This window comes from Lactuca saligna, chromosome 9 (assembly GCF_052625555.1).
Source record: "Lactuca saligna cultivar CGN05327 chromosome 9, ASM5262555v1, whole genome shotgun sequence".
NCBI lineage: Eukaryota > Viridiplantae > Streptophyta > Magnoliopsida > Asterales > Asteraceae > Lactuca > Lactuca saligna.
The window spans coordinates 191011887-191025220 of NC_136425.1; the positions used below are offsets into that span (position 1 = coordinate 191011887).

At 34.2% G+C, this 13334-nt stretch overlaps 2 protein-coding genes across 2 annotated transcripts; both read left to right on the forward strand.

Moving 5' to 3' along the window:
• Positions 1–263: 263 nt before the first annotated feature.
• Positions 264–6530, forward strand: LOC145015054 (ARM repeat superfamily protein). The gene is made up of 21 exons (XM_078973504.1): positions 264–630; positions 1024–1156; positions 1337–1473; positions 1553–1598; positions 1680–1892; positions 1965–2471; positions 2542–2676; positions 2770–2985; positions 3070–3159; positions 3255–3502; positions 3586–3674; positions 3863–3903; positions 4418–4448; positions 4556–4678; positions 4781–4998; positions 5081–5176; positions 5260–5372; positions 5464–5599; positions 5687–5791; positions 5880–6193; positions 6273–6530. Exons 1-20 carry the CDS (start codon positions 356–358, stop codon positions 6078–6080), a joined length of 3153 nt encoding a protein of 1050 aa, XP_078829630.1. The 5' UTR covers positions 264–355; the 3' UTR covers positions 6081–6193; positions 6273–6530.
• A 2089-nt stretch (positions 6531–8619) lies between these two features.
• Positions 8620–11466, forward strand: LOC145017689 (Glycine cleavage T-protein family). Its single transcript, XM_078975678.1, has 12 exons — positions 8620–8958; positions 9394–9495; positions 9607–9640; positions 9735–9808; positions 9875–9940; positions 10025–10089; positions 10191–10278; positions 10394–10459; positions 10572–10737; positions 10829–10912; positions 10981–11108; positions 11188–11466. Exons 1-12 carry the CDS (start codon positions 8692–8694, stop codon positions 11371–11373), a joined length of 1326 nt encoding a protein of 441 aa, XP_078831804.1. The 5' UTR covers positions 8620–8691; the 3' UTR covers positions 11374–11466.
• Positions 11467–13334: the final 1868 nt, after the last annotated feature.

The following is a 13334-nucleotide window of genomic DNA, read 5'->3' on the forward strand; positions in this document are numbered from 1 at the left end:
GTTGGGATGGACGGACATCCAACCCGGGGACCAAACGCGTGCAACTTATGGTCTGTAGGTACTATTTGAAGAAAAAAAGTATCATAGGGACTACATTAGAGAAAAATCCAAAACCTAAAAGACCGCATAATTTGTTCCAAACAAAAAGCCTTAGATAGAAAAGTATAGATGGAAAAGCAAAGGGTGATACTTTTCACCGAGTACATCTAAGCGGATTTAAACTCTGAGTACATCTAAGGGGACCTAAACTGTAACATTTATAGTTTGTCCCCGAGCACCAACCAAACTCCTCTTTTTATAAACCCAAAGCTATTGTCCTGCCGCCGTCAAGAGCAAAACCCTCAGTTCATCAACAATGTCGCAGTCATTGGAGCTTTTGCTTATTCAGTTCTTGATGCCCGACAATGATGCACGGCGGCAAGCGGAGGACCAAATTAAGAGGCTGGCTAAGGATCCACAGGTGGTTCCGGCACTCGTTCACCACCTACGAACGGCGAAGACGCCCAATGTCCGACAGCTTGCCGCCGTTCTCCTCCGCAAGAAGATCACTGGTCATTGGGCTAAACTCTCCCCTCAGCTTCGCCAGCTTGTCAAACAATCTCTGATTGAAAGCATCACTATGGAGCACAGGTTCGGAATTGCCATTGTTAATTAATGTTTACGTTATGTCAAGCAATTTCAATCTGTAGAATTTATTGTGAATGTTTCTGTGACGATTCTAATTGTAATTTAATTACTCCAGTGGTCCCAAATCAGATATTTTTTCGTGAAATTGAAGAAATCTTCTATCCTTTTGAGGTGGAAATCACCAAACATCTCAAAGCATTACGTTTGAGTAGTTTTATAGAAAGTGAAACATCTGTTTAAAGAACACGCATCAATTATGTTTCTTCTTCATTTGTGTTTTATGTATCCTGATCACCTTGTAGTTCTTCTTCTTCATTTTGTGCCTCTTATTATCTAATTATTATCTAATTAACAAAGTAAGACTAATTTTGCCTGATGGATGTCTTCTACTGTCAGTCCACCTGTGAGGAGAGCTAGTGCAAACGTGGTGAGTATCATTGCAAAGTATGCTATCCCTGGTGGAGAATGGCCAGATTTGCTTCCATTTTTGTTCCAGTGCAGTCAGAGTGCTCAAGAAGATCATAGAGAGGTGCTTTATCTTTTTTGATTTTATAATCTTAATTTGTTTTAGGAATACCAATATACTACACTCTGTATGCACACACATACATCATACATGTACTATAAGCATCATATCCACATGTTCATGTACTTTTTCAGCAGCATACAAATTATATTAAAAGAATTCTTTCTTTTTCTATGATGCCAGGTGGCATTGATACTGTTCAGCTCCTTAACAGAGACAATTGGTGATTCTTTTCGACCATATTTTGCTGATTTACAAGCTCTTCTACTCAAGTGCCTACAAGATGAGACTAGTAATAATGTTAGAGTGGCTGCCCTCAAGTAATGTTCTATGTCGTTATCTCTCCTTTTAAGTTTGGTTTTTAAGAAACAGATATAATGCTGACATCATCTCGAACAGGGCTGTTGGCTCTTTTATTGAGTTCACTCATGATGCATCTGAAGTGGTAAGTCTATTTGTTCCCTGGAGGGTAATATTGTAATTATTCTACTTGTTCTAAAGCTACATCCCTATCATATACACACAGATTAAATTTCGCGAATTTATCCCAAGCATATTAAATGTTTCAAGACAATGCCTTGCATCTGGTGATGAAGATGTTGCAATAATTGCTTTTGAGATATTTGATGAACTGATTGAATCTCCAGCACCTCTTCTTGGTGATTCAGTCAAAGCCATAGTCCAATTCTCTCTTGAAGTTTGCTCAAGTCCAAATTTAGACTCCAGCACACGCCATCAGGTTAGCAGTGCAAAAGACGTGAATGCCCTCAAATCATATCATGACTTCCTGTTAACATAATTCATGTTTCAGGCTATTCAAATAATTTCATGGCTTGCAAAGTTCAAATCCAGTTCCCTCAAGAAACACAAGTTAATCGCTCCAATCCTTCAAATCATGTGCCCGCTGCTTACAGAGTCCACCAATAGGGAAGAAGACGATGATGACCTGGCGCCAGATCGTGCTGCTGCAGAAGTTCTTGACACCTTGTCATTAAAGTTACCAAAACATGTTTTTCCAGGCGTCTTTGAATTTGCTACTTTGAGCAGTCAAAGTGTTGACCCGAAGTTTCGTGAAGCTTCAGTCACAGTTTTGGGTGTTGTTTCAGAGGGGTGTTTGGAGTTAATGAAAGAAAAACTTGGACCAATTTTGCAAATTGTGTTAGGGGCTTTAAGAGACCCTGAACAGGTTGTAAGAGGAGCTTCCTCTTTTGCATTAGGTCAATTTGCAGAGTATTTGCAGCCTGAGATTATTTCACATTATGAAAGTGTTCTTCCTTGCATTCTAAATGCCTTAGAAGATTCTTCTGATGAAGTCAAGGTAAATAGATATTATTACAAAGTCTTTATCTTCACACGTTAATGAAATTCAATTCTATTTTTTTTTTCAGGAGAAATCATACTACGCATTAGCTGCATTTTGTGAGAACATGGGTGAAGAAATTCTTCCTTTTCTTGATTCTTTAATGGGAAAACTATTTGCTGCATTGCAAACTAGTCAGCGAATGTTACAGGAAACATGCATGGTAAAAACACAATCTTTTTGTAATTATCTTGTAAATGATTTAATTTTTGATAACATTAATGACATTCTAGAACTTTCTATTTTCTTTCTACAGTCTGCAATTGGTTCAGTTGCATCTGCTTCAGAGCAAGCATTTCTTCCATATGCTGAACGAGTTTTGGAACTCATGAAATCTTTCATGGTGCTTACAAATGATGAAGATCTTCGTTCGAGGGCAAGAGCTACAGAGCTTGTAGGAATAGTTGCCATGGTTGTGGGAAGGGCAAGAATGGAACCGATTTTACCTCCTTTCATTGAAGCTGCAATTACCGTAATACCCCTCTCTTTATTTCCATCTAAATCTTTATATTTTCAAGTGTTTTTGAGTTTGACTAGTCACTAAATATAAACTTAGGGGTATGGGCTGGAATACAGTGAACTTCGTGAGTATACTCATGGATTCTTCAGCAATGTAGCAGAAATCTTGGAGGATGGAATGATTCAGGTATTTGAAAAAAAAATTAAAAAAATTTGTGAGTGTGTGTGTGTGTATGTTAGTTTGTGTTATGTGTGACATAACTTTATATCATAAAAAAACAGTATCTTCCACATGTTGTCCCTCTGGCGTTTTCTTCATGCAATCTTGATGATGGATCTGCTGTTGATATTGATGATTCTGATGAAGATGAAAATGTGAATGGATTTGGTGGAGTTTCATCTGATGATGAAACTCATGATGAACCAAGGGTGAGAAATATCAGTATAAGAACTGGTGTTTTAGATGAAAAGGCTGCTGCAACTCAAGCTCTTGGTTTATTTGCCTTACATACAAAGAGTGCTTATGCCCCGTATCCTTTGGATTTATAGTTTTGTAATTTTTTTTTATAAACCAACTTAACTGTAGCCTGTAGTTTCTTTAATAAAATTCAAGATATTTGGAAGAATCATTGAGGATTCTGGTGAAGCATTCTAGTTATTTTCATGAAGATGTTCGACTTCAAGCCATCACTGGCTTAAAACGTAAGTACCAACATCCATAATTACATATTGAGATTAATATTGTTATATACACATAAAAATACGAAATAAATGCTATTTTTGGGACATTACATTTTCCATTCCAAATTGCATCTAAAAAATATAGGAATGTTTTTGGTTGTATACATTGTTCTTTCCAGATCTAATGTTTAGTTGGTTTTGAATGGCAGATATTCTGACAGCTGCACATGCAGTCTTCCAAGGTCATAGTGTAAGCATTTTCTTGTCCATTTTTTTCTTTTACATATTTTTTGGAGTAAATTACACGAATGGTCCTTATGGTTTGGGGTAATTTGCGCGTTTGGTCCCTAACTTATTTTTTTTAACTCGGAAGGTCCCTACTGTTTGTTTTTGTTACGCGTTTGGTCCCTAATGTTTGTTTTTGTTACACGCTTGGTCCCTGTCTTACCCAAAACGACTATTATTTAAATAGAAAAAAATGATGGGGGAGGTAAGGTAAGGTGAGAGGGGTGGGGTTGAGGGTGTGTTTATTTAAATAGATTAAAAAATCAAGGGTAAAATAGTCTTTTTATGTATGATAGGGACCAAACACGTAACAAAAACAAACAATAGGGACCTTCCAAGTTAAAAATATAAATTAGGGACCAAATGCGCAAATTACCCTAAACCATAGGGACCATTTGTGTAATTTACTCTATTTTTGTAGTTGTTTTTGGTATTTTGTTTGTTCATGGAAGAGAAATCTTTTGTGTTTTTTTTTTCAGGATGGAGCATCAAAGGCAAAAGAAATTCTTGGTGAGTAGTTGACTTATTATCAGTGGCAAAAAATTAACCATATAACTTTTGGAATCTCAAGATTTTGACTCTGCTCTTTGATCTTTTCACAATTTTATAAAATTCAGATACAGTGATGACAATTTATATAAAAACAATGAATGAAGATGATGACAAGGAAGTTGTTGCTCAAGCTTGCATGAGTGTAGCAGACATGATCAAGGATTTTGGATATGTTACTGTTGAACCATGTATGGACATTTTTAATTTTTTTTTATATGAAACATGGTAATGTCTTTTAATTAATTTTTCTTTTATTGTGAAAAAACTAACTTGTTAAATCTTCTCATCAGATATGCCTCGGCTTGTAGAGTCAACTCTGGTCTTGCTTAAACAGGAATCAGTTTGTCAACAAATAGAATCAGATAGTGATGTTGATGATGATGATACTAGCCATGATGAAGTGCTTATGGATGCTGTTTCAGATCTTCTTCCTGCATTTGCTAAAGCCATGGGGTCCCACTTTGCACCAATCTTTTCCACTCTTTTTGAGCCTTTAATGAAATTCGCTGTGAGCTTTCTTATATGTATCTATTTAGTATATACATACGATGAGGGAGGGTATTTTGGTCATTTAAATTGTTGTGTTGCAGAAAGGATCACGACCATCACAAGATCGGACAATGGTGGTTGCATGCCTTGCTGAAGTTGCTCAGGATATGGGTGCTCCAATTGCTGCTTATGTCGATGTACTTTCTTGTCATTTTACATACTTTTCAAATTCCATGTTTATCAGTTTTCGTTTTTTTGAATATTTCATTTCATGTTTCAGACCATAATGCCCTTGGTACTTAAAGAATTAGGTTCATCAGATGCAACTAATAGGAGAAACGCTGCATTCTGTGTTGGGGAGCTGTGCAAAAATGGTGGTGTCACCAGTCTCAAGTATTTATTCTTCTACTTTCTTCATACATAAATGATGTTTAAACAATATTTTGTAATGATTTATTTTATTTCTCTCTTATGAATAAATCAGATACTTTGGTGATGTGTTAAGAGGCCTTTATCCATTATTTGGAGAATCAGAGCCAGATGATGCAGTAAGAGACAATGCTGCTGGAGCAGTTGCAAGAATGATTATGGCACATCAGGATTCCATTCCCTTAAACCAGGTTCATATATATATATATATAAATATAAATAATAAACAAAACAAATAAATGAAACTAACTTGTATTTATTTATTTAAATATTTCTAGGTGCTCCCTGTTTTTGTCAAGGTTCTTCCTTTAAAAGAAGACCATGAAGAATCCATGCCTGTTTACAGCTGCATTTGCAGCCTTGTTTTAACATCAAACCCACAGGTAGTATTAAACTGTTTATTTACGGTTTATCCCCTGAAGTATTGTTTATACCGATTTGGCCACTAAAGTTTTGTTCTATTTTAAACAGATTGCTCCTTTAGTTCCGGATCTGGTTAATGTTTTTGCACAAGTGGCTTTATCACCAGTTGAAACTCCAGAAGTCAAAGCTCAAATAGGAAGGGCTTTTGCTCATTTATTATCAATATATGGTCAACAAATGCAGCCTCTGTTGAGTAATCTTTCACCTACACATGCCAATGCTTTGGCTGCCATTGCACCAAAGAGTTGACCCAAGAGTTGACCGTAATTAAGTGCAAGTTCATGTCCAATTTGGCATCTTGTGGAGTATTTTTTTTTGAAAGTTTTCAGCTTTTGCTAGAGACACCATCATTTTTCACTCAGGTATGATTACTTTCATTTCATTGGAGTTAACAATTCCATACCTTTATTAATTGTTGTATGTATGATATGGTGGATGCAGGTATTTGGTTTGACTTGGTCAACCAGAATGTCTCCAGTTTTCCCTAATGGAGGTGCATGGTTTTCTTGTTCCAATTTTGATGTGTGGTATTATTTATTATTTTCTGTTGATTTATTTATAAAGCTTTTACATATGATTGGTTGTGTTGATATAGTGAGGATACAATTCTGGTTCATCTCATTGGAGAGATGTGTATTTAAGTGAAGGGTTTTAGGGTTTGATTTATTTAATATAAAGTGTGATGAAAGGTTTGGTCAAGTCGCATACTCTTGTATTATTTCACCTCTTTTTACGGTTTTCATTATGATTTAGTGAATTGTGATTCTATCTTGCATTGCGAACGTAGCTTTTGTAGGCCGAATGTGTTTTATTCTATATATAGATATAAATTTGTAAATAACCACCTAGTTTGAAAATTGGTTGGATTTAAACTCACTTCCAATAATTTTTCAAAATTTGTAAATAAACACCCAGTTTGAAAATTTGGTTGGATTTAAACTCACTTTTTGAGTTGCTATGTGGTGTTTAAATCTAACTAATTTTCAAATCACTTACCACATCAACACAAGTTTCCAATCACTTTCCCAAGGAAACACTCAACACACTATCATGCTAATACACATCTAATTTTTTAATATAAAAATAATGAGAGTTATGAAATATTATGTGGCACTTTAGCACCATGCCAGCATAACATGTGGCACTTTAGCACCATGCCGCATAGCCTAACATGTTTTGTTTTTTGTTAGAAAAACTAAGTTTTTGAAAGTACTTATTCTAACAAAATGTATTTTAAGAGGGTGTTTGGTTAATGTTTATAACTTTTTAACTTACAGTTTATTAACTTATAACGGTGTCAAAACAAAGTTTTTAAAAAAGTTTTGAATTAGCTTATCCAATGTAAAAACGCAATAAGTTGATAATTCTTTTTAGACACTGTTTGATAGTTGTTAGATTGAGAAAGTGCTGATTGGAAAATACCCGGGTAAGAAATCTTAATTGAGTAAGAATCCATACTGTTTGATTGTACATCTGACTGAAAAATTACAAATTTACCCTTTCAACAACAATCAGCAAATGTATGAATTCATCAAGAACAAAATCAACAAAATCAATAAACATATAAATTTATCAACATCATCAACAAATGATCAATATCAACATCAAACATGAAGGGAACAGCAACCAAATCATTTGCAAATTCGGAACATTTATCAATTTCAACAACAAAAGTTCAACACGAAGGGAACTTTCAACAATAATGAAAAATTTAAAGTTCAACAGGAAAAAACTTTCAACAATGGAACTTTCAGCAAAAATCGAAATAACCACAATCTAAACAACAAAAATCGATACAAATATCAGAAATAATGGTAGAAATTGATGCAGAAATCGGAAATAATGGATGAAATCGATGCAGAAATCGAGACAACAACAATCATTCATGGGCAAAAATCGGAACTATTATCAAATGAGGAAGGAGAAATCGATGCTTACTTGATGAGACGAGGAGGAACTTCGATCGGTGCTTGCTGGACAGTTCTTGTTGGATGTGATAGAAGGAATGCGCTGTGTTAGGGAAAGGGTAACGGGATGGAAATGTTTTTTGCTCTCCTCAGTCGGCCGATATTCAATTCCTTTCCCAGTCAGATGCTTATTTCCAAGTCAGATGAAAAACTGAATATCAAACATATATTGCTGACCGCAATGACTAAAAAAAACTTCCTAGAGATGTTGGACAATTATAAATTATAATTAGTTTTGATAAGTTAGGGGTGAATAACTTATCAAAAATAATTTATCTTCGGTTCCACATCATTATAAGCTGTTTTTAAAAACAGCCTATCCAAATACTCATTTTAACTTATAACGAGTGAAACTGGTAATAAGTTAAAAAACTCATTTTTTAAACTTAACCAAACACCCTTTAAACTTTTAAATCTTCAAACTAGAGTTTTTAATTTTTTTGATCGGTAAATCTAATATACTCCTAAAATACTCCAGAATCCATAAATCTAATCTATTCCTAAAATATTTCTTAATCTACAAATCTAATCCATGTACGACACTTGAACCTCAAGAAACGAAGACAACACTTAAACCTCAAGAAATGAAGACACCATCTAATAAAGCCCTTTGGTTAGAGTTTGCTAATTTATTTATGAATTTCGAATTTGATTATATAACCAATTTCAAACTTATTAATGAGTTTTTCAAACCTGTTCTTTGTGTTAGATTCCCTTTAAATGATACCAAATCGTATTTTGCATTGAAATGCTATGGTGAACCAACTTATTTTGTTTTTTCTGTTATCCCAAAAGTTAGCTCAAGCACATCGACAAAAATGTAGTTTATTCTTTGATTCTTTAAAATGGGAGCAGTGAGCAATCAGCAATAAGCTAAAACACAAATTGAAAGAATGGTCGCACTATTATCCTCTGTTAGCCACGCGATTTCTAACGCCACCTCTTCCACACTCCATCGGCGGAGCGTCAACCAAACGCGCTCTTCCCGACTTCATTCATCCTTTCATTTGTCGGCGTACGGTTCTCATGGTTCACATAACGATGCGGTTTGCATCCGTAGTCGGAAGCCACTCTCACCAACCACCTATTCTTCCAACTTCGCACCCGTCGCTGCAACACCTTTCGACCTCTCTCCTCCTCCGATTGACCACGACCTTTATGTAAGTAGATATGAATCACAAGTGTTTAGTTTTAAGTATTCTATGTTATAACAAGTCTTTGGTCCTGTAGAAGTGTTCGATTAACAATCGATTGATGATATCTGAGATTTAATTTCGTCTTATTGCGTATTAAATGTAGTACTAATCATCCAAAATTTCATTTTTAAAGTTTAGGTTATTCTATTTGACTGACTGTTGTAGTGATTTACTGCTTTCCTTAATTTACTTCTTCAAGTGATGAGGTTGTATGCTTAATGCTGTTAATAAATGATCTTAAGTCTGTAAGATCATTTATAAGTATAATTGAACAGCCAAGATGACATTTGCTTTATCCATGTCTTTCTTATTAGATTTAGAACTCAGAAACCAGATAATTATACACTAATGTTCCTTCAACTTTAAGCCAATAAAAATTGAATTATTTGGTTCTTGTAGGATGACATGGCTATAGCAGGAGCAAAAGTGTCAGAAGATTGGATTATTGAAACATTCAATAACGATGAAGAGGCGCTAGATGCAGTTGACAATGGCACTGTGGTGGGTACTAACAGGTGCTTTATGCTTGTCATTGTTAATCTTCTTGTATCCTTCACATTATAATGTTTTATACATTTTTCAGAGTAATTTTACTTTTTCCATTGTTTGCAGGTTGTTGATCTTTCCCATTATGGTAGAATAAGAGGTAAACTTTCACACAATGTTTCTATACATATTTTCATAATCTCTCAGAATTAATTATGTAGTATTCGAATTTCCAAATTTCTATTGATACACAGTGAGTGGAGAAGATCGCATACCATTTCTTCACAACCAAAGTACTGCAAACTTTGAAGCACTTTCTGAAGGAGGGGTAAGTCAGTCTTTTTGTTACTTTGTCTAATCTTGGTGTTGATTATTTTAAAACTGAATCTTGTAGGGATGTGACACTGTCTTTGTTACTCCAACTGCTAGAACAATTGACATTGCACAAGCATGGATCATGGTAATTTAATTAATCCCAAAAATGTCGTATTACTTGATTAAAAAAAGTTGCTTTATAAATCTCACAAGTGTTTCTATTTTGTAGAAAACAGCAGTTACCCTAGTTGTATCACCATCGACAAGTAAAAGTATCAGTGAAATGCTCAAAAAGTAAGTTTTTTGACTCATTTTATAACCGAATGTAACCAACTTTTTTGACAGTTAATACATAAACAACTTTTTTGAATTATTGCTTTGCATATAAAATTTAGGTACATATTTTTTGCTGACAAGGTTGAAATTCAAGACATTAGTAACAAGACTTGCTTATTTGCATTAATTGGACCAAAAAGCAATCAAGTATGGTTTCCATGAACTTCAACTTTAATTGTTTTTATTTTTATTTTTTTAATTGCATTATTTATCTTCTCAAAGTGCAATGATTTTAATAATTCTGTAAATGGTATTTTGATAGGTAATGGTGGATTTGAATCTTGGTGATCTTATTGGACAACCTTATGGCTCACATAAGCATTACAACGTAAGTTATTATTTCTGTATGCAGTTTTATTAAAGTAATAACAAAATTATTATTTTGCTAAAATTAGTGACTATTTAGTTGGAGAATTTATTTAAAAAGTTTAAAATTCCAGGTCAGCGGTAATCCAGTAACTGTGGCAGTGGGAAGTGTGATCTCTGAAGAAGGTTTCTCACTGATGATGTCACCATCAGCTGCAGGAATGGTTTGGAAAACTCTTTTAAGTCACAATGCAACTCCAATGGGTTCAAATGCATTTGAAACATATCGAATTCTTCAAGGTCAAATAAAAAAATAGCAACTTATTTTCATAATTAAAAAAATAAATTAAAAGTACAATGCTATAATTGGATAGATTCCTCAAATGTACAGGAAGGCCAACACCTGGTAATGAGCTTACCGATGAGTTTAATGTTCTGGAGGCAGGTCTTTGGAATGCAGTGTCTTTAAACAAAGGTAATAAATATTTTATATTTTTTCTTTTAATATTTTATTAAAAAGTAAAAAGTAAAAAATCGTATCAGGTTGTTACAAGGGGCAAGAAACCATATCCAGATTAATCACATACGATGGCATAAAACAAAAGTTATGGGGCATTCAACTTTCATCCCCAGTGAAACCCGGTACTCCAATTACAGTTGAAGGAAAGAAGGTATAATTTATTTATTTATTTTTAATTAAAAACTAAAAATAAAGAAACCAAGATATGTTATAATATGTTTTTTTTGTAGGTAGGAAAGTTGACAAGTTATACGGGTGGAAAAGGGGGAAATGAGTATTTTGGTTTAGGGTATATCAAGAGAAAAGCTGCTTCAAAAGGGGACAAAGTTATTGTTGGAGATGATGTTTTTGGGACAGTTGTGGAAGTTCCTTATCTTGCACAACAGAAGCCATTGGCGTTGAGTTCAAAATCTTAGTATGGATTAAAAAAGAAACAGTGTTTGTTCATAAACACTTTATCCAATCCTTAACTTCCTAACATCCTTTACTGGAAAGTATAATTTTTCGTATACTCACTTTTAACTTCTATTATCTTTGAATCAGAACCATATCATTTATACAATTGAGAATCGTATGATGACATTATCAATGTAAATTCTGAAACATAATTGAAGAAGGAAAACCGGATATACAACTATTTGAGTTAAGACACTCCTCATCACTTAACTCAAAAACCATTCATTTTAAAAAGACAAAATGTGTAAATATACTGTAGTCTATACCTTACATTCAAAGCTAAACCTCTAATAAACTTGGGAAAATGATGCCATAGCATATGAAAGTTTTGGTATTTGTCAAATTTGGCCACTAAAGATTTTTTTGGTACATTAGACCACTGAACTCCATTTTCACCTTTAATTACACCATTATTCAAAAAATTAGATGGTTTATCTGTTCCAATAGTTATGTGGCTGGGTGATGTGTCCAATAAGCTTATTTGTAACACGTATGTGGAATATTGATGTGTTGAAGAAGCTAACTCGTCCAATAACCTTTATTAATTGAAACCATGAATCAAATGATTATTCAAATGTTACTTACCCTTTTGTGGGAAGTCAAATCCTCTCCGCCGACTCTTGCCATCCTCAAGAACAATGTCTTTCAGTTTGTCCACTTCAAGGAATCAGCTACAAGTGACTTGTGTTCAAGTGCGAGAAGGGGTAAAGCTTTGCGATTGTAACGTTCTAGCTAAAGAACTGAAGAACGAACATGTTGGAAGATAACAAACCCTGGAAGGTGTTTCTGGAATTGTCAAAACAGTTTGGTAGGTCCCGATAATCCTGATCATGCTACTTTCGTATTTTAGGGTTTGATTGTAGTGTTTCTTTGTGAAAAGCCGATCATGCTAGATTTGTATTTTGAAAAAAACCCTAAATTTATTTTCTTCTTGAGGAATCTTTGTGATCGTGAATCAAACCCATTCGTTAATACATTAAAGGCAACTGATTTCCTTAATTTTATTTACTATCTAAATCAAAACATTTTCATTTTTTAATGGATTGGCTATTTACAGACTAGGCTCAAGAAATGTAACTTCTTTGAATGGAAAGACGATGAATAGGAACAAGGGTGCTACAAAAACCTTCTATATTCTCTGAAACAAAAATTGGATGCTAAAGAGGATTTATCTGAGATGAACAATTTGAGGACAATGATTGCTGAAGTTGAGTTCCTGCTGTCACAAGAGAAGTGTAAGGTGTCAAAGAGTGAGAAAGATGTTTTTGATTCAAGGAAGGCAATAGGTAGATACAAGATGATAGTTGCATTGTTGTTTGCTGGCTTGGTATTTTGTGTTTTGATGTTAGGGAGTGATTGTAGTTAGTTAGGGGGTTGGTGTAAGCCTTTGTATGCCTTTGTAAAGGCATACTAGAAAAATCAGTAATGATTGGCATTTTGTATGTTTGGAAGCTGCTTTTAGTTTGAATTTGGAGGTGTCAACCTTGGTGTGTTGATGTTGTAAGCTGGTAAGTCCCTAATGAATGAGCATTTTATAACTATTGTAAAGCCAGATTGAAACTCCTAATTGTAGGGCATTTTATATAATCAGATGTTGGAAATGTTTATGTTATTGAAACATGCATGGCTTGTTTTCCTTTTATTATATATAATTAAATTGATTGCAGTGCATGGTATTATATTGAGAATAAAGTAGAAAGTGGTCCATGTGAAAGTACACTATGTATGGGGACCATTTTCAGTTAATAGCCAGTGGATGTTTTTTTAATGGAAAAATGGGACCTTTCAATCCATTAAGAACCATATCCAGGACCATATAACATATTCACATGCATGCACATTATTCCAAATTTTCCATGCAGAAATATACAAAGACATCTGTCGTAAAGACCACCTTCATCACATTCACATGTATGCACAA